The 22,117-nt window shown below is 36.2% G+C and overlaps 1 protein-coding gene across 1 annotated transcript in view; it reads right to left on the bottom strand.

Annotated features, from left to right (window-relative positions):
• Positions 1–227: 227 nt before the first annotated feature.
• The window catches only part of LOC135155121 (ABC transporter G family member 20-like), a 28,131-nt gene continuing 6,241 nt past the window's right edge, over positions 228–22,117 (bottom strand). Inside the window, exons 3-21 of the mRNA XM_064103828.1 lie at positions 20,965–21,124; positions 20,083–20,237; positions 19,345–19,452; positions 18,836–18,929; positions 17,738–17,812; positions 17,131–17,190; positions 16,428–16,704; positions 16,057–16,153; positions 14,778–14,949; positions 13,737–13,840; positions 13,019–13,092; positions 12,212–12,261; positions 10,125–10,190; positions 9,112–9,182; positions 6,388–6,476; positions 5,013–5,116; positions 4,287–4,446; positions 2,973–3,077; positions 228–2,303 (exon numbers count right to left, since the gene is read on the bottom strand). Coding sequence (XP_063959898.1) covers positions 2,197–2,303; positions 2,973–3,077; positions 4,287–4,446; positions 5,013–5,116; positions 6,388–6,476; positions 9,112–9,182; positions 10,125–10,190; positions 12,212–12,261; positions 13,019–13,092; positions 13,737–13,840; positions 14,778–14,949; positions 16,057–16,153; positions 16,428–16,704; positions 17,131–17,190; positions 17,738–17,812; positions 18,836–18,929; positions 19,345–19,452; positions 20,083–20,237; positions 20,965–21,124 — 2,128 coding nt within the window. The 3' untranslated portion in view covers positions 228–2,196. The remainder of the gene's footprint in view (positions 2,304–2,972; positions 3,078–4,286; positions 4,447–5,012; positions 5,117–6,387; positions 6,477–9,111; positions 9,183–10,124; positions 10,191–12,211; positions 12,262–13,018; positions 13,093–13,736; positions 13,841–14,777; positions 14,950–16,056; positions 16,154–16,427; positions 16,705–17,130; positions 17,191–17,737; positions 17,813–18,835; positions 18,930–19,344; positions 19,453–20,082; positions 20,238–20,964; positions 21,125–22,117) is intronic.

Here is a 22,117-nt window from a genome sequence, read left to right as displayed (position 1 = left end):
AGAAAGGTTCACCAGACGTTCTTAAAGTCGCTCCTTAATTTATGGACAGCTTTATGAAACTGCCCCCTGATAAAGAGTTTTATGGAGTGGGGGCAAAGAAAGAAGATGTCGGGAACTGAACAAAGACAGACATTAATTTGTGGCGAAACAGAAGATTCCGATGGATTGAGGATCTTCAATAGGACAGAACGAAAACAAAAATCTAGATGTTAACATTTGTGCTCTTGCCTGGATAAAAAAACACAGCCGGATACGTTATGTTTTATCAATCTTTATTCACGTTCATTAATCAATATGAAAATAGTGACAAGCTTTTCAAGACGGCGTAGTCTATGGACAAGGACTTTCCAACATTGCCAAGGCGGTTTCGAATCCAGAAACTTCGAAAAGACAGGACCTTGTTTCATAAAACCAATAACCAATGCATGCATTCCATGGTAAGTATATTCTGGACTAACCAGATTGTATATTTCAATTGCAGTAGCTTATAACAATAGCACTTGCAAATAATAACAAATTAATTTTAAAAAGAAGCCCAAGCGATTAAAAAAAATAATAATTCCATGATCACTAAAACTTCGTTATACAAGGAGTTGTCACTTGTTCTAACCATACTTCTTCCAATTCTGTTATCTCCATTATAAAGCTCTCAATCCATACGACAATCTGCGAATAAAAAATGTGAAGATCAGATCAAATTGTATAAGACAAGGATTTACATGGCTTATAATTGTGTCATAGCCTTAACCCAACAAATAATCAGAAAACATTTGTATTTTATCACTGAGCAATTTATCAGTGCATTGTATTTGAATTGATATTACGTGACAATTTTCTACAAACGTACAAATGGAATGTTGTGAAGTCTATCGCCATTATAGACTTAAATTGTTAAAAATAGAAATATCAAAATGTAATAAGCTATTTACAGAGAGTGCATACGGAAATGGATGATAAATGCCACTTGTGAGAATTACTGCAGTTCCTATAATGTAAATGATAATTAAAATACAAGAGATAAATTGAAATTTGATTTGATAGCCATACCTAGATATGCCACATCTGCTCGCATTTAAATGTAGAAAAATAAAGGTAAAACAATGTCGCAATTTCACAGTCGTAAAAGTCATAAAACCTGATGATTAGCACATTTTATTGATTGATTGCACATTTTATTCAAGATAAACAGATAAGCAATATAATTTTTGTTTATTTCAATAAATACTCTATATAAATTCGAAATGACACCAATACAAATATATTTCAGAATCTCATTAAGAAAATAAAGGATATTCTTGAGCATCCTAAAAGTTGGATATGTGCGCTATACAAGTGCCCTATATTATTAGGCCTATATATTTGCAAATCCACCCACATTCAGATGCATCCATAGAATAGTGATAAAATTAATGACATGCGTGAGTCCCATAGGTCAACCACGTAACCTCATGTTGAAGTCCCCCAGGGTTACAACTACACCCAGTCCTAATTATACGGTATGGGAGGGGAAAAAACTAATAATTACGATTGTTGAATTTAATTGTGCGAATGTGCAAGATTGCAACATCAGCGCGCAAAAGGTTTAAGGACTAACAGATTCAGATGTATCCATAAAATAGTGATAAAATTAATGACATGCGTGAGTCCCATATGTCAACCACGTAACCTCATGTTGAAGTCCCCCAGGGTTACAACTTACACCCAGACCTATTTACAAGGTAGAAACACAATTATATATTCTCTGGCATGTTGGGGTTGAACATGGAATATAGGGTTTGGGCAGGGGCATGTTGCACAAAGAGTTGTGATTTCAAGCAATGAAATACGCGTATTTTTGGGGGACTTGTGCTTGATTTCTGGGCCCCGTCTTACAAAGAGCTACAATCGATCCGATCAATCACAAATATATGGACGGCCAGCAACGTCAACATCTAAAAATGCAAACTTGTTCAAAATATTTTCTAGATATGATGTACATTCATACATTTATCGTTCTCTTGAAGATTCAGTGTGATTTTCTTAGTTTTAAGGAAAGTTCCCTGTAGAAAAAAAATATGACACTGATGGATTTCCATAGAGTTACGATCGATTGGATCAATCGTAACTCTTTGTAAAACGGGGCCCTGCTGAGCTGCCTTTTAAACCAAATCTCTCTCTCTCTCTCTCTCTCTACAACGTGCTTCAGATGACATAGATTTATCTTCTGACTCGGAGTACGATGGTAGCTAACGTTAGGAGAACCAGCCACCAAGCCGTAGTGGCTACAAACCCGATCCACACCTCAAAGTAACTCATGTCCCAACCTGATAGAAAAGAAAGAAATGAATGGTGAACTTTTTTTATTCAAGGGGTTCACCTTAAAAAAATATGTGAGAAAGTATTTTGACAATTTTCACATGAGTATAGTCCATTATGGAATATATCTTTTTTTCATCATGAAGTATTTATTAAAAATACATCAAATCAAATATGATTGCAAAAAAGAGAATTATTGATATACATGCAATTGCAATTTTTCTATATAATATAAAGATTGGCATCTTTATGAATAGCATTACCATAATATACAGCTAATGTTTTTTGTCCTTAATATGCCAGTCACTTATATGTTATTTCAGAAGAAACTCAGAATGTATGTGACAAAGACCTTTGCCGTGGTCCTCATTTGAATAGTTGTCTAGTATGCTCTCGTCTTTTCAGAGGATTAGCCCATTATTTTCTCATTTCTTTTTTATTTAATTTATTTGATCATTGTGAACAGAAGTCCCTTATTCTCAATCCTTATGAAAAATAATTCTTCATGTCTTCAATCATTATATGAATGTTAATCCCTTACGTTCCCAATCCTTATATTAGCCCCTTGTGTTCCCAATCATTATACCAGTTCCTTTTGTTATCAATCAGTATATGGATAGTAGTCAGACCGGTAATACCCGTTTACTACACCTGGGTGGAGAGTGGCAAAAACATACCTCTTCCGAGTATTGCTCGTATTCCTTCTGCTGATAAAGTTTGCGGCAATACCAGTGCGATGTAATACAATGGCTCAGGCATTGCTTCAATTGGCCACACAACACCTGTACAGAGAACAGGAATATGGGGAAATAATTAAACGTCTGAGAAAGTATTTATTATTAAGAAGTAGATGATGAAAACGATAGGTACTAGATGAGTGTCATAATTCAGAGACATCAACCCGGCTGAAAAGAACAGTTTGTTTCATAAAACGTTCACAGTGTGTTCTCAGTGTGTCCATGGGATTTTGAAGGTGCGTTCATAGTGTGTTCACAGTGTATCCACAGTATCTCCAGTGTATTCACAATGTGTCAATAGTGTGCCCATAGTTTGTTGAGAGTGTGTTCATAGTGTTTTCACAGTGTGTCCACAGTATGTCCGGTGTGTTCACAGTGTGTCAAGAGTGTGTTGACGGTGTGTTCATAGTGTATCCACAGTATCTCCAGTGTGTTCACAGTGTGTCTATAGTGTGTCCATAGTGTGTTCATAGTATGTTCACAGTGTGTTCACAGTGTCTTCAGAGTGAGTCCATAGTGTGTTGATGGTGTGTCCACCGTGTGTTCACAGTGTGTCCATAGTGTGTTGACGGTATGTTCATAGTGTGTTCACAGTGTGTCCACAGTACGCCCAGTGTGTTCACAGTGAGTCCATAGTGGGTTGATGTGTGTTCATATTGTATCCACAGTGTGTCCAGTGTGTCCATAGTGTGTTGACGGTGTGTTCATAGTGTGCCCACCGTATTACCAGTATGTTCATAGTGTGTCCATAGTGTGTTGATGGTGTGTTCACAGTGTGTCCACAGTATGCCCAGTGTGTCCATAGTGGGTTGATGGTGTGTTCATAGTGTGTTCACAGTGTGTTCACAGTGTCTTCAGTGTGTCCATAATGTGTTCGCAGTGTTTCCAAAGTGTGTTTATAGTGTGTTCACTGTGTGTTCGCATTGTGGAACACAATTTGAAATTATCTCCTCACTGTATAATATGGGCATCTTAGCAACGAAAATCACATCATCGCATACTCCATCATGGAAACACACTGTGCAAGAAACACACACTGTAGAAGTGTCCACAGTATGACATGATCTCCACACTGTTTTAAATTGGAGAATATTAACAGCGGGAGTCGTATCTTCGCATATAGTGGATTATGTGAACACACTGTTAACACATGGTTTAATTGGCACTGTCTTGCTTTAAAAAAAAGGCAACTGATTGATTTAGCTAACATGGCTAATTCAACTCAATGCGGTCCTATATTTCTCAAACTCTTACCACTGAGGAGAAGAAGGGGGTAGAAAGATCCGAGGGCGAGTTGAATAGCTGTGGATTCCGAGTCACAGAAGGCCGAGATGAGAAGACCAAGAGCCATTCCACATAACCCTTGTAACATCATCATGAGGATAACCAGGAATAAACTGCCCTCGTTTGGAAGCTGAAGAAAAAATAAAAATAAATGCGTCTTAATTACTATTCAGCAATCAATTCATTTAAATTAGAATTTTCTTGCAAATTCCGAAAAATGCATAAAAAAGATAAATAGATAATTCATTTGAAACAATAAAGAATATACTTAATAAGTCATTGCCTACTAACATTGCATCAATGAACACCAATGTGAGGGTGGAAGGGTGGTCCGGACATAAATAGTGACCTCAAGATCTCTTCATTCATATAATTATTCATTAGTTCTTATACGATACAGGACCTACTGTTCTTTGGCCTACACGATATTGGACCCAAATCAACGCATAATGGGTGAGTACTTATATTGTTGATCCTAAGATCTTATACGGCATAAGTTTAATTTCTCACCACTTATTAAATAAACTGCATCGAGAATGGTGACTGTGAAGACAAATACGGATGTCATATCTGGACATAATGTCTTAGAACTAGGTCATCACTTGATATATGCTTACGATGTTACGACATATTAAAGAACATATACTTCTTATACGGTATAAGTTTTATTTCTCACCACTTAACCAATGAACTTACTTCAAAGACAGCGAATGTGAAGACAAGTACGAGTGCTATCTGAACAGATATGATGAGGAACTGAGTCATCACATGAGCTAAGCTTACTTCTCCCGATCCAACACCTGTATAATGATAATGGAAAATCATTAATTAGACGTCATGAAATCTCATTACCAATCATTTTTAAACCATTACTGAACAAAAGTGAATAATTATTATAGTTCTATCAAAGCCTCTAAATCCTTTTTTACGTTAAAGGGCAAATCTTCAATATATTTATGTTTTAATTTGGCCAATACGGACCTCATAAGTTCTACCTCTTTGTTTTGCATTTTTATTGGATAGATAATTGAACTCTGAACTTCCCTTTCAAAACAATGAAAGACATTACAACAATTAAACTCACCAGAAATATTAGAGGTCATTTAAAAATGAAAAACGTTAAAATCATTAAACGTTTGCTTAGTAAAGGATTTCAGTCAATCCTTACATTAATTTTCCAACTTTTCCAGTGGGTGTAATGGGAGCTCAAAAATGAACATCATTATGAAACTAGATGTTTGACTACTAGTATTCTGCCGTCTAACAAGCAGTGAATGATCATGATATAAGCGTACATACATTTTCTTCTGTCTACTGTACATCTATCCTTGTAATGCTTAGCGTCTTTTTATTCAGCTTTAAACAGACTTTCAAATTCTGTTAAAGGAGAATGAAACTCTTGGAGCAAGTTAGCTTTTGTGAAAGCAGACAAATCAAAGAATAAGATCAACAAAACTTTGAGTAAAATAGGACTAGCAATAAAAGAGTTATGAGCATTTGAATGTCGAGATCACTAATGCTATGGAGATCCTACCATCGGCAATGCGACCAAGATCTGTGATGTCACACACGTACAACTCTCCCATTTGGACACTGAAAATATACCCCAAAACATCTCTTTTTGCTCATTCTAATCATTATGACAAACGATTCATCAATGATATAATGTTGTGAAACCTCTGTACTTGTCATCTCATAAAGAGAATACCTCACCTTGTGATAGACTCTATAAAAGTGAGAATATACGTGAAATAAGTACTAAAGTAATGAGGGGGTTGTACGTGTGTGATATCACAGATCTTGGTCGCATTGCCGATGGGAGGATCTACATTGCACTAGTGATCTCAATATTCAAATGCTCATAACTTTCTTATTATTCATTGAATCTTCCTCAAACTTTCAACAATATGTTTCTTTGATTTTTCTCTTTGATATGGATTTAGCTGGTTTCAAGGGTTTCATTCTCCTTTAAAAATATATTTTCATGAGAGAAATATGCTACAGTCACACCAATGAAACCGACTCTAGACCGAACAAATCTATTACGTTATTTTTAATGATAGTTGGTTACCCGAGACCCAGATTCTATCGAGGAGACCTTCTTTCCGCTCAACAACAAAGGTCATCGAGGTCAAAGCAACCGCGTGGAAGAATATAATCCTGTAAAATATAGTAATAATAATTATATAGATAAAATATATTCGTTGTCTACAGTGCGTCCCAAAAAAAACTATACACTTTTGAAATGGCTGCCAAATAAAAAATATATCACTTTGGGGGAAAACACTTACATACATGGAAGCCTATAAAGTCAACTTTAAAATGACACCAAAAAGTTGGAAAACTTTTCATGCTTGAGCGAGCACTGCCCACTGAAACAAAGGGTATGAAAATTAGGGTGGGCAGGAATTAGCCTTCCAATTTCTTTCAGTTTTTGAGATGCGAGTCCCTTGGAACTTGCAAAGTTGAGGATGTTTTGATAAATCAATGATCAAGCATTATCAATTTAGGTTTTTAGAGCAAATTTTAAGAATTATTAAATTGAAATTTAATGTATGAGTGAACATGAAATACAATTTCTCACTTTTTAAGTGGATCTCAGCAATGTGTTCATGGAAGTCAGAATAGGGATAGGACTTAGGTGGGGGAAGTAGGTTGACGGTATATGGGTCAACAGAACACTTAACCCCCCCCCCCCCTCTCTCTCTCTCTACCCCTTTCACCCCTCCTGAGAGACTAGCCTTTGCTAGGGTGAGCAGGAATTAGCCTTAATTCCTTTTTTTTTTTTAGGTGAGTCCTTTGGAACTTGCAAAGTTAAGGGTGTTATGCTAAATTACTGATAAATGGAGATCCGTTTTGGTTTCTTAAGCTAATTTCACGAGTTACTAAATTGAAATGTAATGCATGAGTAAACAGGAATTGTAATTTTAGTGTAGCATTTTTCGTTTATTATGTGGATCTTAGCAAGTGTGCTTGTGAGAGTCAGAGTAATGTGATGGTACCTGTTACATGCAAGGGGATGATATAGGGTAAGACTGGGTTAAAGGGGCATTCTTCTTTGTGTTCTCTTACAAATTACATGTCATGTACTCACCCCGCCCTCCACCCCTTTCTTTCTCTTGGTTGGTATTTAAAACTTAAAATGCCAAGTGACTGATGGTTGATGGGTCTTTCTTTTCCATCGAATGATTTATTAAGAACTTGACTAATTATGATAATTTATGAAATCATTTATTGAAAAAGCTGAATGTTTGATTGATAATTTATTGAAAAAGGTGAATATTTGATTGATGACATTGATTGAGTTTATTTACTAACAGATTGTTGATTGAATGATTGATAGATAAAAGTTGATGATCTAATTTTCAGAATTTATTATCAAATTGACAGTCCGCTTTGCACTTAATGCGTACATGTAATAGCAATCAGTCTCAATCTCAACAGGAGGGGGGAGGGACGGACCTGTAGGAGGGAGGCTAAACGTTCTGTTGACCCTTTTCCCATCAGCTTACTTCACACACTGAAGTCATTTCTTACCCCTATTCTCCTGACTCCAATGAACACACTGCTGAGACCCACATTGTAAGTTAAAATGCTTCACTAAAGATTGCAATTCATGCTCACTCATGCATGGAATTTCAATTTGATAATTCATGAAATTTGCTCTAACAATTTAAATTGATAATGAATGACCATCAATTCATCAGAACACCCTCAAGTTTGCAAGTTCCAAGGGACTCGCCTCTCAAAAACTGAAAGAAACCGAAAGGCTAATTCCTGCCCACCCTAATTTTCATACCCTTTGTTTAAGCGGGTAGTGCTCACTCAAGCATGAATAGTTTTCCAACATTTTGGTGTCATTTGAAAGATGACTTTATCGACTTTCCATATGTATAAGTCTTTCCCCCCAAAGTGATATACTTTTTATTTGGCAGCCATTTCAAAAGTGTATAGTTTTTTTTGGGACGCACTGTATAGGAAGAAACAATGGGATATATATATATATATATGTTTTACCATAAGAAAATATCTTTTAACTTGATTATTTTTTTACACTTATCGAAAATGATATACGGATTGTTAAATATTTCGTTCTATATATACTACATAAGTGTTGATTTTCAACGATAGTCTACGTTGTAAATCAAGTAGAGTATTTAAAAAAAATAATCTTTTCAGATATCTATGAAAAATATAATGATTATGAGCAATGAATGGCTAAGCACTGAGTGAGATGCTTCACAGACAAACACTTCCCTGCCATTCCATTCCATCCCTCCCTCCTATCTAGAATCCCCTCACACACATCATATTACACTATTACACTTACACAACCATTTACCACAATTATTACGCACCCACATAAACCCACAAATCCAAATACACACCCTCTCTCTTTCGCAAACGTTATACCATTGGCTGCACACCTCCACTTCACCATCCACTTAATTAGTACCAAGTGAACATACACAAACCAAAAAACATCCACATAAACCAAAGAAACACAACACACAGACCCTCTCTCGATCTCTCTCTTACACACACAAACCCACACACTAACCCACCCTTACCATCACCTACCCACGTACTTACACATCCACTTACTACCCAATACACAAACCATCACACACCCACAAAAACCTACACACCCTCACCCTCTCATACACACACATAACATCACCTAGCAACTCTTAAACTCACACATCCACATACCACGCACACACACAAAAAAATATCACACACCCACACAAACCTACATACCCCAAAAGGCACACTCTCATCCTCATAAGCTTACGTAATAATAACGCCAGCAGCCATAAAATAGGTGAATGGTCCATCAAGTTCGCCATAGACTGGATCAAGAAACTGAAAAAATTAAAGTTTTTCGTCAACATTTTTACTAACTCAAAATAGGAGGTTTATCAAGAATTAAATTCTCTCCTGAAATGTGTGTCGATTATACATTATAAGCAAACACTATACATAATTATGATATAAATGATAGAAGTTGTCCAAAAACTATTTAAAAAAAGTTAATATATCTTTTATATTTGTTGGTAAACACATTTCAGTCAGAGTATATTTCAGTTTTTACTCAGAATCTTTCGTGTTACTTTACGTTCAATTATACAATAATTCTTTACCTAAATTTTGATTTTGATTTCAAGTTGCTATATTTCAGTATTTCAAATCAATGTCTATCGCAGGCAAGAGAAACAGAATTTGTTAGCATTATTCAGTCTTTGATTTTCTTTGAAAAAAATACCCTTAAACGGTAGATTATCTTAATTAAGTCTGATTCCATGGAGTAAAGATATACAAATTTGTTTCATGAAATAGTTCGTTTTCATAAAAATATGAATGTAGAATTTTCAGTAAATTTCTATTCAAGGTATAAAACAAACTTTTTGTATTATATAATACTAGAGCCGATATGTATAGAGTATATTTATGAAAGTCTCAATCAGAATAATTATGTGTTCTCTCTAGTTAAAACTAGTTTACTACCATTGTGATATGAATTTACGCTTGGTATTTGGATAAATCCAAATAAATGCATTACTTCAATAAATAAGGAATCTACACTACAAAAATCAAGTGCTAATCAGCACTTTTAGGAGTTCGTATAGTGACAACACGTCAGGTGGTTATTTGCAGCACCTGCATGGGGTGCTTATTGCAACACGCCAGGTGCCGGTTTCTCATCGCTTCAAGTACTACATATCATCACTTGAAGTGCAGTCATTATACGAAGTCCCTAATTTAACACTTCATTCTTGTTTTAGAGTGTGTTTGTCAAAGACTTACTACAAGCGGTATCTGGCCAAGAGCAGGGTTTAATGCTAGGCTGATCAAAACAACTTCGATGAATGACTGTAAAATATAAAGATATGTGAACATTAAATCCAGATATATACATGTCTAAACATCAGCATAGTCATCAATACCATCAAGCATTAGAGGTTGTAGCAAGCCCATACACATTTCTGAGGGTGTTGACTTTGCCAAAATATTTAGTTCTCCGTCATCGGCCAAAACGGTCGACCGCGAAGGTAGTGTATGTAGAATGGGTGAAAAAATATTCAAAAATTCACTCAAAGTAAATATGGAAAGCAAAAAAAAAAGAGGAAAGATTATCAACTACGGAAGCGTTGTTTTTTCCTATTTTCTTTATTACACGGACATGAGTAAGTAGTGGTAGTAATATAAGTAGTTTAAGTAGTAGTAGTAGTAGTAGTCGTAGTAGTAGTAGTAGTAGTAGTAATAGTAGTAGTAGTAGTAGTAGTAGTAGTAGTAGTAGTAGTAGTAGTAGTAGTAGTAGTAATAGTAGTAGTAGTAGTAGTAGTAGTAGTAGTAGTAGTAGTAGTAGTAGTAGTAGTAGTCGTAGTCGTAGTAGTAGTAGTTGTCGTAGTAGAAGTAGTAGTAGTAGTAGTACTCTACTACTACTATAGTAGTAGTAGTAGTAGTAGTAGTAGTAGTAGTTGCAGAAGTAGTGGTAGTAGTACTAGTAGTAGACGAAGAATTAGTAGTAATAGTAAGTGATAGTGGTGGTGGTGGTGGTAGGAGTAATGCATATTTTTCCCATAAAGCTAAATTTTTTATGATATCATTCGTTAGTCAACCAATTTCATTCTCATTTTATCATAATTCATCTATTCTTCTGCTCTGTACTCTTATTTGAAATTGGATTTTCTCTATCAACAAATGCTACAAGCAAAAACAAAATCGCTGACAATAAATGAGGAATCAGGAAAACCAAAAAAGTAATATTAACATCATTTAAGAAACAGAATTGTTTGAAAATTGATAAACAAATGATGATAAACATGATTCAGCATGTTAATGACCTGCCTATAATACTCGCGACTCGGTCAACAAGATAACATGATGTGCGTAGCAATGCTGGAATGTTAAAAATGGTTATGTTTATTTGTCTTAATGATTATCATCGATCAGACATTAATATGTGTTTCTTTATCACTAGCATGGTTCAACTGGGCAGCTTTTTCAAAAAGTCCCGTCTCAATCTGTCAAAAGAAAATCTTTCCCCGGAACATTCAGAAAAAATACATCATTGATAATTTAGCTTTTCGATAAAAGTCAAAAGCATTTCTGATATCATAATTTACCTATACAACTTTATCTTGCAGTATAACCACTTCTTCTATTTCTCAATAGAACCTTTGCCTTTGTGATTTTTGTTTGTATTTTTATATCATTGTCTAAAGTTTCTCCACAACTTACATATTTGTTTATTGAATCGCAATGATTGTTTTACGTTTATCATGACCATATAGAATACTTTTCTATAAATTTAGTTGTTACCTGTTTTGTAACGGGTTTCCTAATATATATATATTATATATACTTTACTAATACTGTGTATGTGCAATAAGCCTATATCATGTATATTGAACAATTCACTACTACCACTACTACTACTACTAACTACTACTACTACTACTACTACTACTACTACTACTACTACTATTATTATCATTATTACTATTTCTATTACTACATAAATATTATTATTATTATTATTATTATCATTTCACTATTTCGCTTCACTTATCAAATAATGAATTTGTTTGCTTTGTAACCCTTGTTTGTATCAGTCTCCCGACTATTTTAACGAGGAAATTTTTTTGTAAAATACCAAAATGAATCTGAATCTGAATTAACAGATTTACTGTGTTGTAGAATCCGTCCCCGTTGCAAATTGCGAGAACTCGCAATTACTTGAACTCTGCACACGAGAGTAACGTTCGTTTATTGTAGCATGAATGTTAATAAAGATTAAATAATGTACGTACGGGACGATTATTCTAACATTGTCTAGGGGTTTAGGGGTTAACACAGGATTTTAACAGTGATATAACTCCATGACCCACCTCGTAAGCAGCTAATAAACCAGTCTGAATAGATATTGCAATCTGCTGATCTATAGTGGAATAAATTTAGAAGATTGAAATGGGAGAAGGATATTTTGATGACAAGAAAACGCAAAGATTTACTGTAATAAGGTATAGTATCAAAATAAAATAATAGATTGAAACAAATTTAAAATAACAATTCGTGGGTTCACATATTATGACGTGTATTCAGAATGCATATGCAATAGATATTATTTATTAAAAAAACCGTCAAACTATTCTTGTTTTTTTTTATTCGTAGTACTTTTCATAAGTATAGCAACCCCCCCCCCCCTATTCTACTTTAGTAATGTCAAAAGTGTACATTTCTAAAACCTCTCAATTTCACAAGCAAAACAGAAGGCACATTGACAAACGGAACAATTCGTTTTTTACACACTGTAAAAAATATTGGGTAAAATGTTTTACCACCACGAGGGTAATTATGTGTCCAACCAATTTTGGGCAGTATTTTACCCAATGCGGGAAGCATATTGTCCAGTAAGGTAAAAAAAAATAAGCAGCAATTACTTTAGAATGGGCAAAATGTTCATCACACTGGATAAATAAAACTGCCTAAAAGAAATGCCCAATGTTGGTAGGGCACATAATGACCCTCATGGAGCATTTTTACCCAATATTTTTAGTGTGCACCTAATACAACAACATGCATGTGTAATGAAGATGATGGTGATCATGATAATAACATTATTGTTAATTATAATGATAAAAAGAATAATAATGATAGTAATATCAATAACAATGATCACAATGACGATTGCTTACTTGTGGCATCCAATGTGACCCTCACTGTGCTTCCCCATAGAGTTGCATTATCAGCTGAAATACCCTCAATTTGCCTGAAAATTCAAACAGAAATATATATTTAGTTCTCTACACTTTAATGTGGATCTTTTATCGAACATGAAAACGTTGGATGTACATTACATACACACTGTTACATGGTTACCATTTGAGGATATAAGCAAAAGGTCTTACGAACATTGTAAAGAGACTTTCTTAAAAATTATTAAGGAATTAATTATCATGTTCCAGATGATTACAAAATCGACAGTATCAATATACGGATTGCAAATATGAAAGCAGTGACGTGACGACATACATCTATTATGTAGTAACTTCCCTACTGTAAAGAACGCATTGTCTGTATGTGCCACAGTGTGTCCACAGTGTGGAACATAATGTGAAATCACCTTGACACTGGTAAATTTGAGCAAGTCAACAGTGTGAATTACATATTCATATAGTCGACTATGTGAACAGTCACACTGTCGAGGTGTCCACAAAAATATCTTCACACAGTTGAATTTGAGCATCTTAACAATAGGAATGATATTTTAGATAGTCCACACTGTCAATGACTGTGAAAACTCTGTGATCGCACTGTGTGGCACACTGTGATCTTTCTAGCAGGGTCATGATGATCAAAAATGACATATTAAGAATGATTAACGAACAAGAAACGAGGTAAATCATGTCATACCGTTGAATAAGGTAATAAGAATAATTCTCTGGTATATCGATAACGCCCCAATATTTGCCGTTCCGGAGATCTGATATAGCTTCATCCAAGGAGTCAACTGGTTTCTGCAATCAAGGTTTAATATGATAGGATTAAGTTTGTGAAAATTAACGCCAACTTAGTCATACTAATAATTTAATATTTAAACCATCGTATTCATAATACCACCATCATCATCATCGAAATTATCATCATCACTATCATCACCATCATGACGAACTTTATCATCATTATCGTCATCATCGTCACCATCAGCAGCAGCAGGAGTATCAACTTCACCGGCATCACCGTCGTCATCTCCGTCAGTCATCATCATCATCATCCTCATCATCATCATCATCATCATCAGTGGCGTACCTAGGATTTTCCACAGGGGGGACAAAACCGTCCGCCAAAAAATTTGACAAGCCAAAAAAAAAAAAAAAAAAGGTCTTCAATCACAAATGAAGGATTTCGTATCCGCAAAAAAATTGACAAGCAAAAAAAAAAAAAAAAAAAACCTCTTTAATCATAAAGGATTTCGTACCAGAAAAAAATTGACAAGCAAAAAAAAAAAAAAAAAAAAAAGCTTCAAGCTCGTCAGGGGACAATAAATGTCTTCAAGCTCGTCAGGGGGGCAAAAAAGGTCTTTCAAGCTCGTCAGGGGGGGCAGGGATACGTCCTTTGCATGGGTTGTGGCTCGTCAGGGGGGCAGACTGCCCCCTCTGCCCCCCCCCCGTAGGTACGCTAGTGATCATCATCACAAATGTCATCATCATTATCACATATGTCATCATAATCATCATCATCATCACAAATGTCATCATCACTATCATCTTCTTCATCGTCACAATCGTCATCACTGGGAAGTCATCATTCTAATCAACGTCACATTATCAGCATCATCATCATCATCGTTATCATCACCGCCTTCGTCGTCATCGTCGTAATCTTCCTTTGTCGTCCTCGTCAGCATCAGTACACCAACACCATTGCTATTCATAATGAAACAGTACAACTGACCTGGTTGATCATCGAATCGTCTATTTGGGCAAGGAACTTTTGACTGAGATTGAATGGGCCGTCGGGATCGTTGTTGATGACGGCTACATCAAGGTTCCGAAGTTTACCGCCGATGGCTAGATAGAAGAGGCATACTTCAACCACAGGGAGGATGAACTGGAAAAGGGTTAGACTGGATAGGAAAAAAAGGAAACATTATCAGAATTATAAAAAAAAAAACTGAAAGCGAAACTTTAAAATGTCATAACTTTCTTATTTTATAACCAATTTCGATGGAAATTTTAGCGTTATGCTTGTTTGATTTTTCTATATGGATTTAACTCAACATTTTTCTGGGGTGGACTTGACCATTAAAAATGCTCGAGTGGATTTTCATATATTAGGAGATTTTTGCTCAGCGATGTACGGATTATTCAAGAACAGAGAAAATATATTTGTTCAAATGCCAATCATGACCACGAACAACAAAAAGTTCTATGTCGACAATGGTGAATCAAAGCAACGGTTTACACTGTAAAAAAAATATTGGGTAAAAGTTTAACCAGCACGAGGGTAATATGTGTCCTACCAATTTGGGGTGGCATTTTACCCTATGCGGGAAGCATATTGTCCAGTAAGGTAAAACAAAATAAGCAGCAGCAATTACTTTAAAATGGGCAAATCTTTCATCACACTGGATAAATAAAAATGCCCAAAAGAAATGCCCAATGTTGGTTGGACACATAATTACCCTCATGGAGCATTTTACCCGATATTTTTGTAGTCCTTTAATTTGGACAAACGAGACATTTGCAAGTGTTCGTCAGCTCTGGAACTGAGGTCACGAATCTGCTGTTCTTCGTCATATGACGGATGTCTTCAATATATTAATAATGATAATAATAATAGGCATTTATATAGCGCCATCTATCTAGAAATATTATATTCCGAGGCGCGTTGTTATTATTATTATTACCCCGGCCTTAGCTCGAGCTGCCTTTCAGCGCTCATGCATTCAAGGAAATAATCCTGCCGGATACCCATTCACCTCACCTGGGTTGAGTGCAGCACAACGCGGATAAATTTCTTGCTGAAGGAAATCACGCCATGGCTGGGGTTCGAACCCACGACCCTCTGTTTCAAAGTCCGAAGACTAAGACTAATCCACTGGGCCACAACGCTCCACGCTCAAATATATTGACTCTGTTCTTAAATCCATCCAACGTCGCTGAGCATTAACCGTCTTCCCTGCTACGGTAGAAAATCGTAACATCCTAATGAATGATTTGGGAATACTTACCCTGGATTTCTCATCAGCTTCAGAAGATCCTTGACAAGCAGTGCCCACATGTTGAGAAGGCTTGGGAAAATATCGGTGTATTTCAACGGCGGCTTGTCTAGGTTAATGACAGAATGATAGTAATCATGCCACAGTAAATGGAAGATATAGAGCCTACTGTTACACAGTGTGTTCAAAGTGTGTTTATAATAGTGGACTATGCGAAGAAGTTGTTCACAATGTTACAATGATCTAATCTGATGACTGACGGTATAAAGGGAATCTCACACTGTGGACACCTTTACTCATTTTTATATTAAAGGATTATACATTATAGGACTCTGTCTTGCTATTCTCACCTAATATCCTTTAAGTTATAAGATTATACTAACCGTAGTGATATTCTGGAGTTTCACTCTTTGTTGTCATGACAGACAATGACCGGACCACGCCCACTTTAGGGCGTGGCTTGACTGCCTCCTCATCAACGAATACGTCATCGTCACCACTTCCATGTTGATTGGATTTGCCATTGGGCAGTTCAACCACGGCGGGTGTGTCTTCGTAAACCTGATTGGTGTATTGTGTCACCTGACCATTTGAAAGTAGGCGTGTCCTCTCGTTGACTTCGGAGATGCTCGCTGCGCGCACGCTGCTCGGAATGTCGTGCTTTGGTTAAGTTAATACAAAGTTAAAATGAAAATAATATGATGAAAGTTTATGACAGGAAATTCGTTGTTTTCCAATAAACTATAATATTGAAAAGGTCTTGCATTATAGTACCTGCAAGCAAGTTTATATAAAGGTTTAAGTTTATCGATATGTCTATTTTTGGGTCATTATTATCGCAACTTTTATAGTTATCATTTTTATTAGTATAGTTTTCATTGTCATTAATATTATTATCGTTATTATCATTATCATTATTAGTATTATTATTATCATCATTATTATATTTCATCATTTCATTAAGTATTATTATCATCATCACCGTCAATATCACCATCATTGTTATTGCTAAAATTTTATAATTTCTTATTAATACATTAATCATTGATACCACAAGTATACCTTACTATATTTGTATTAACTCACCTCATCATCATCCCCTTCTATATCCGCCATACACAGCTTCAAGAAGACTTCTTCGAGCGTCTAAGGGAATGGGGGCAAACAAAAGTTGTTAAAATTCTAATTTCCATTGTAAAATGACTATAGATTCGGCAGACTATTTAAACATTTTGCCTGCCTGATTTAAGAACTATTTAAAAGAAAATCAGACACGACTAGACGTCCTCCTGCGTGAAACTTACTATATTGGCAGTCATGGAGGGGGCGAATCGGACACTTACACTTATACTTAATTTTTTGCTGGATGGCTTGTCCGCTTGGGTAGGAGGACCGTATTACCATTATTGTTTTACATTTATGAATGGGTGGAAGCAACCCGGGGAGCAATCGCTACCTTTATTTTTTTTAATTTGTTACACCTTTTTAGAAATTTCGAAGACGCCTTCATGCTATAGTACCTATATCCGATCATGGACAGATCCGATCACCTCCAGCCGGACTGAAAATAATACCAAGCATTAAGCGCAGAAGAGTGTATCAATATTACATGTAGTAGTTGTGCTATAAATGGGCTTTTATCATTGTTTGTACTATTAGAAATTTGAACGGTACATTCATGACGGAGCAGTACCGGGAAGTTGTAAGTGCTTATCAGGACTTGGGGATCTTCCTCGGCCAGGAGTTTCCCGTTCCTCATCAGCCCAACCTGCGGTAAAACAGAAAAAAATATGTTTTCAACTTCAGTATGGTTTGTTGAGGAATAAAACATCAGATACTTTAAGTGTTTAACTTTATCCGTAATGCAGTCGTTTTTTTTTAAAACTATATTACAAGAATTTGTCTTTCAGTAAAGCTTAGCAAATAAAATTGAAACACAAATAAGAGACTACAAATAACAAAATATCATAACTGATATAATTTGGTAGCAAAAGCATAAGGCGGAATAGAAGGCGGAGATGAGCTTGTTATAGCTAGGAATTTACCTTACAATGGGTGATTTCAAATTTGGTGTTGGAGGTGATGGTGTTGGCGTTAATTGGAAGCACAGATAAAATAACCTTTCCTGGCTCTAAAACCCAATATGATTGAATTGACAGCTCCGTACCTACTGAGATTTTTCCCCAGACAAACTTCCTTATTTTAGTTAATTTGGTGCTATGCTGCAGTAAAATAATGAGTTAAGACCAACACCATAATGTCAATACCGACTTTGAATTCATCCAAATTGTCTTTTACGTCTCTGGTCCATATTTTGGACTCGGGTTCAATTTAAACCCTAATATAAAACCATTGCAATTATGTGACATGCGTCTCTTTAAACCGTAAAGGATCGATTTTCAGCACATTTGGCGGCCAATTTATCCACAGCTGTTAGGGAATGATAATTAAAACAGTTTTCTTCGCCATTAAAGCGTGAAAAATTACATGGTAAACAATAGAAACATACAATGTATTTTAATTTATTCGGCTTCCCATAATTTCATCACAAAGTTAAACCATGGCCCAAGTTATACCCGACTTCAAAATAAGGGCCTTTAAGTAAATATTCATGTCATTTAGACCGTCAAGAACGTAGACATAATGGACAATGGCGCCATATCCTGTTTATATTATGCTCGACGCTTTCAATATTTTGTAAGCTTTTTTTTATTTCGAAACAAATTATCTGGAAACTTAGAATCTATAAACAAAAACGAAAAAAAACTATGGAAAGAGAATTTTATCATACCACGTCAGCATTTCTGGCCTCCTCGATGTAATGTGTAGTGAGAATGATGGTCGTTTGCCCAGTCTGTGCAAATTGTAGTAGATACTCCCAAATCCTGCAAACAAAATGTATGTATTTTGTTCAATTGTTTACAACACTTATATCGGCTGATCATACAAAACAGACTTGTAATCATTAATTGTTGAATTATCACCATTATTACAGCGTAGTCAGGGGGCACGGAGGAAACATCGGTAGACTATCGTTCAACATCATCATCATTATAATCATCGCTGTGTTTTCATTTGCCCCCCCCCCCCGTCTGCTTTCGGCTCCTGAATAACGAGTTTACAGTACAAGCGAAATTTGTCTTATCCTTGCCACCCCCCTCCCAAAAAAAGTTATATTATTGCATCCCCCCCCCACATACACACACACCCTCACACATACACTTTCTCTCCCCCCCCCCTCTCTCTCTCTCTAACACACACACACACACACACTGAATTCTGGCATTATCATCAACTTACTTCTGTCGAAGAAGTGGGTCAACCCCGACAGTTGGTTCATCTAGAATAAGAAGTTCAGGCGACTGGATCAAGGCTACAGCAAAGGACACTCTCCTCTTCTGACCCCCACTAAAATGGAAAAGAAAAAGATAGTCTTGACATAGACAATAAGATAGTGGTAATAAAACAAGGATAATGATATAATTTCAAACTACCATAATATTCATTATAACGATAGTTTTGACGTTTTACGGGTTGCTTTTGAAGGAAAAATTATTATAGGTCACTCTAACCCGCCAAAAATGATGGGGCCACCCCAAAGGGCCACCCCCTGCCCCTGGATCCCCCCGCTGGCGTACTGACGTGTCCGGCAGTGGCATTATGGGTCAAAGAATTTGACGGGAAGACATGCAGTGGTGTACAGGAAAAAATCTAAAAAGTTGCGAGAAATCAATCCAAGCGAGTAAATATTGACTTTGTTTATAATTAAAATCTATGTTTGTGACAGATTTTATTACAACATCCAGAAAATGTTTGATATTTCACCCTTTCATTTTAATCTTAAATTTGATCTCAGTTGTAAACCAGGGGGTGCCCACTGAACTGTATACTATAGTATATAGGTCAGAGATCAGTGGGGCTGCTCCTCGATGCTCACCTCCCACCCCCCCCCCCCCCCTCCTCCACGACCACCCCCATCATATGTCAGTGATGTGTGTGTATTGGCAGGCGAAAGAAAGAAAATGTGTTATAGTTTACCTGAGATATGCTACCATTCTGTTCCTAAAGGGCAGGTTAAGAAGATCCAATAAGAAATCGATCCTGGCATTGGCATCCTTCCGGCTCATCTTGTGTAAGGTGGCGAAGTAGATCAACATTTCTTTGATTGTGAATTCACCATACAGAGCAAGATCCTGTTTGAGTGTATTTTTTTTTAATGTCAAGTTAGAAAATTATATCGATTATCAGGATATGCCAGTTACATTATGTCAAGGAGGTTACTCAAACAGTCTCAAAATATACATCATCATTACTTTGGCTGTGCGTTCACCGTAAGTGTTGCGATCCTGTAACGACGCATTTGGAAGAAATATCACGTTATGCAAAATTACATTAATACAATTAATATAATATAATTCATATAATGAGAAAAGCCTATTCTTTACGCGAAATACCTGTGACATTACGTAAATTATAAATAAGGCATTTTAACAATCTTAGAATAACGTTAATTCTAATTAGAATTCGAATTATTTTTTACCAAATGCATCCATAAAGGTTCTTGTCATGAACACTGAATTCACGCTGAAATTAATTTTGATCCATTTTAGTAGTTCAAAGGAGCTGCCTAAATGGAGCAAAAATATTTTGAGTGTGAATTCGGTGTTCATGACAAGATCCTGCCTGTATGCATTTGGAAGAAATATCAAGTTGAAAAAAAAATCATGTCGAGATATTATTCTTTCGCGAGATGACAGTGACGTCATCTTCTGGGGGTGGGACCTGTGGATGCTTACTGTAGCCATCATTTGGCTCAGCCACCCGGCCCCTTCATTAACATGCATTACCTAATATGTTAATTAGTGACCTGAAAACAAAATAAATTGAACTTCTATCTTTGAACTTTGAACTTTGACCTGCCTGGGGCATGTAGCCAACACGACTGCCTGGGATGCCGTGTCCTCGAGTAAGTGGTGGTCGACCAAGGGTCAGTACCAAACCGCTGTCTTTGCTCAATTGGCCCAAGCAACATCGGAGGAGTGTGGTCTTCCCGCATCCGCTGGGTCCGAGGAGACCGTAACTATAGCAACAAAATGATGTAAAAAGCGAAGTCAGAGAACCACTTGGTATGTTTCGCGCGAGAGGATTCTATTAAATCTCAAAAGCTGCTGTGATTATGACCAGACCAAAGATAATTATCAACTTGATTACTGTCGTTGTGGTCCTCATCAACTTGGTCATTATCGTTGTCACCACCGGATCATCATCGTCGTCATTATTATCATCTTCGTCATCATTCGTTAGTCTTCATCATCATCATGAATCATCATCGTCATCACCGTCATCATCGTCGTCCTCATGAATATTACCATCCTCATCATAATTCCTCTTTTCTTCTACTTCTTCTTCTTCTTCTTCTTCTTCTCCTCCTTCATTGTCGATGATGCTAATCTAAACCTTATTAGAAACTATAAGGAAATTGTATTGTCTTTGTGAACATGGTTATATAGTAATGTTGGTTTATTTTAATAATGATATATATCCAGTGGCGTAACTACGGGGGCATAAGGGGCACGTGCCCCCCCCCCCCCCCCATCGGCTGGCAAAAAAAATCGGGGAAAGGGAGGAAAAGAGGGAGAAAAAAAGAGAAACGTAGTGGAGAAGAAGAAATTATTGTACGTTATATAATATATTATATTACATAAGAAATATTTTTTCCATAACTTTATGAAACATAATTTGCTCAGGACCTATAAAGGGCTTATGTGTTCATAATTCCTGGTGCTCGCATTGTCTGACTAATGAGATATATAGTCCTGTTGTACTTTAAGTCCATATAAATTATGCATCAAATATATCTTCTCGCACTTCAAGTTATCATTGTTTTATGTAGTGACATTATGCTCTTTTCATGACTATATACTTGAAGTGATTGCTCCCTTTTCAGGCCCTAACATAAGACATTTCCAGTCTGTGCTTACGTTCGCATTAGTAGACTGTGAGATATGTCTGCTCTTCACACTGCAAAAATGCCGGTGTTAATTTAACACCAGCCTGGTATCCATTGGTCCAT

Source organism: Lytechinus pictus, chromosome 8 (assembly GCF_037042905.1).
Source record: "Lytechinus pictus isolate F3 Inbred chromosome 8, Lp3.0, whole genome shotgun sequence".
In the NCBI taxonomy this organism is placed as follows: Eukaryota; Metazoa; Echinodermata; class Echinoidea; order Temnopleuroida; family Toxopneustidae; genus Lytechinus; species Lytechinus pictus.
The sequence above is the reverse complement of the archived record's forward strand: the minus strand, read 5'-3'. Positions and strand labels throughout refer to the sequence as shown.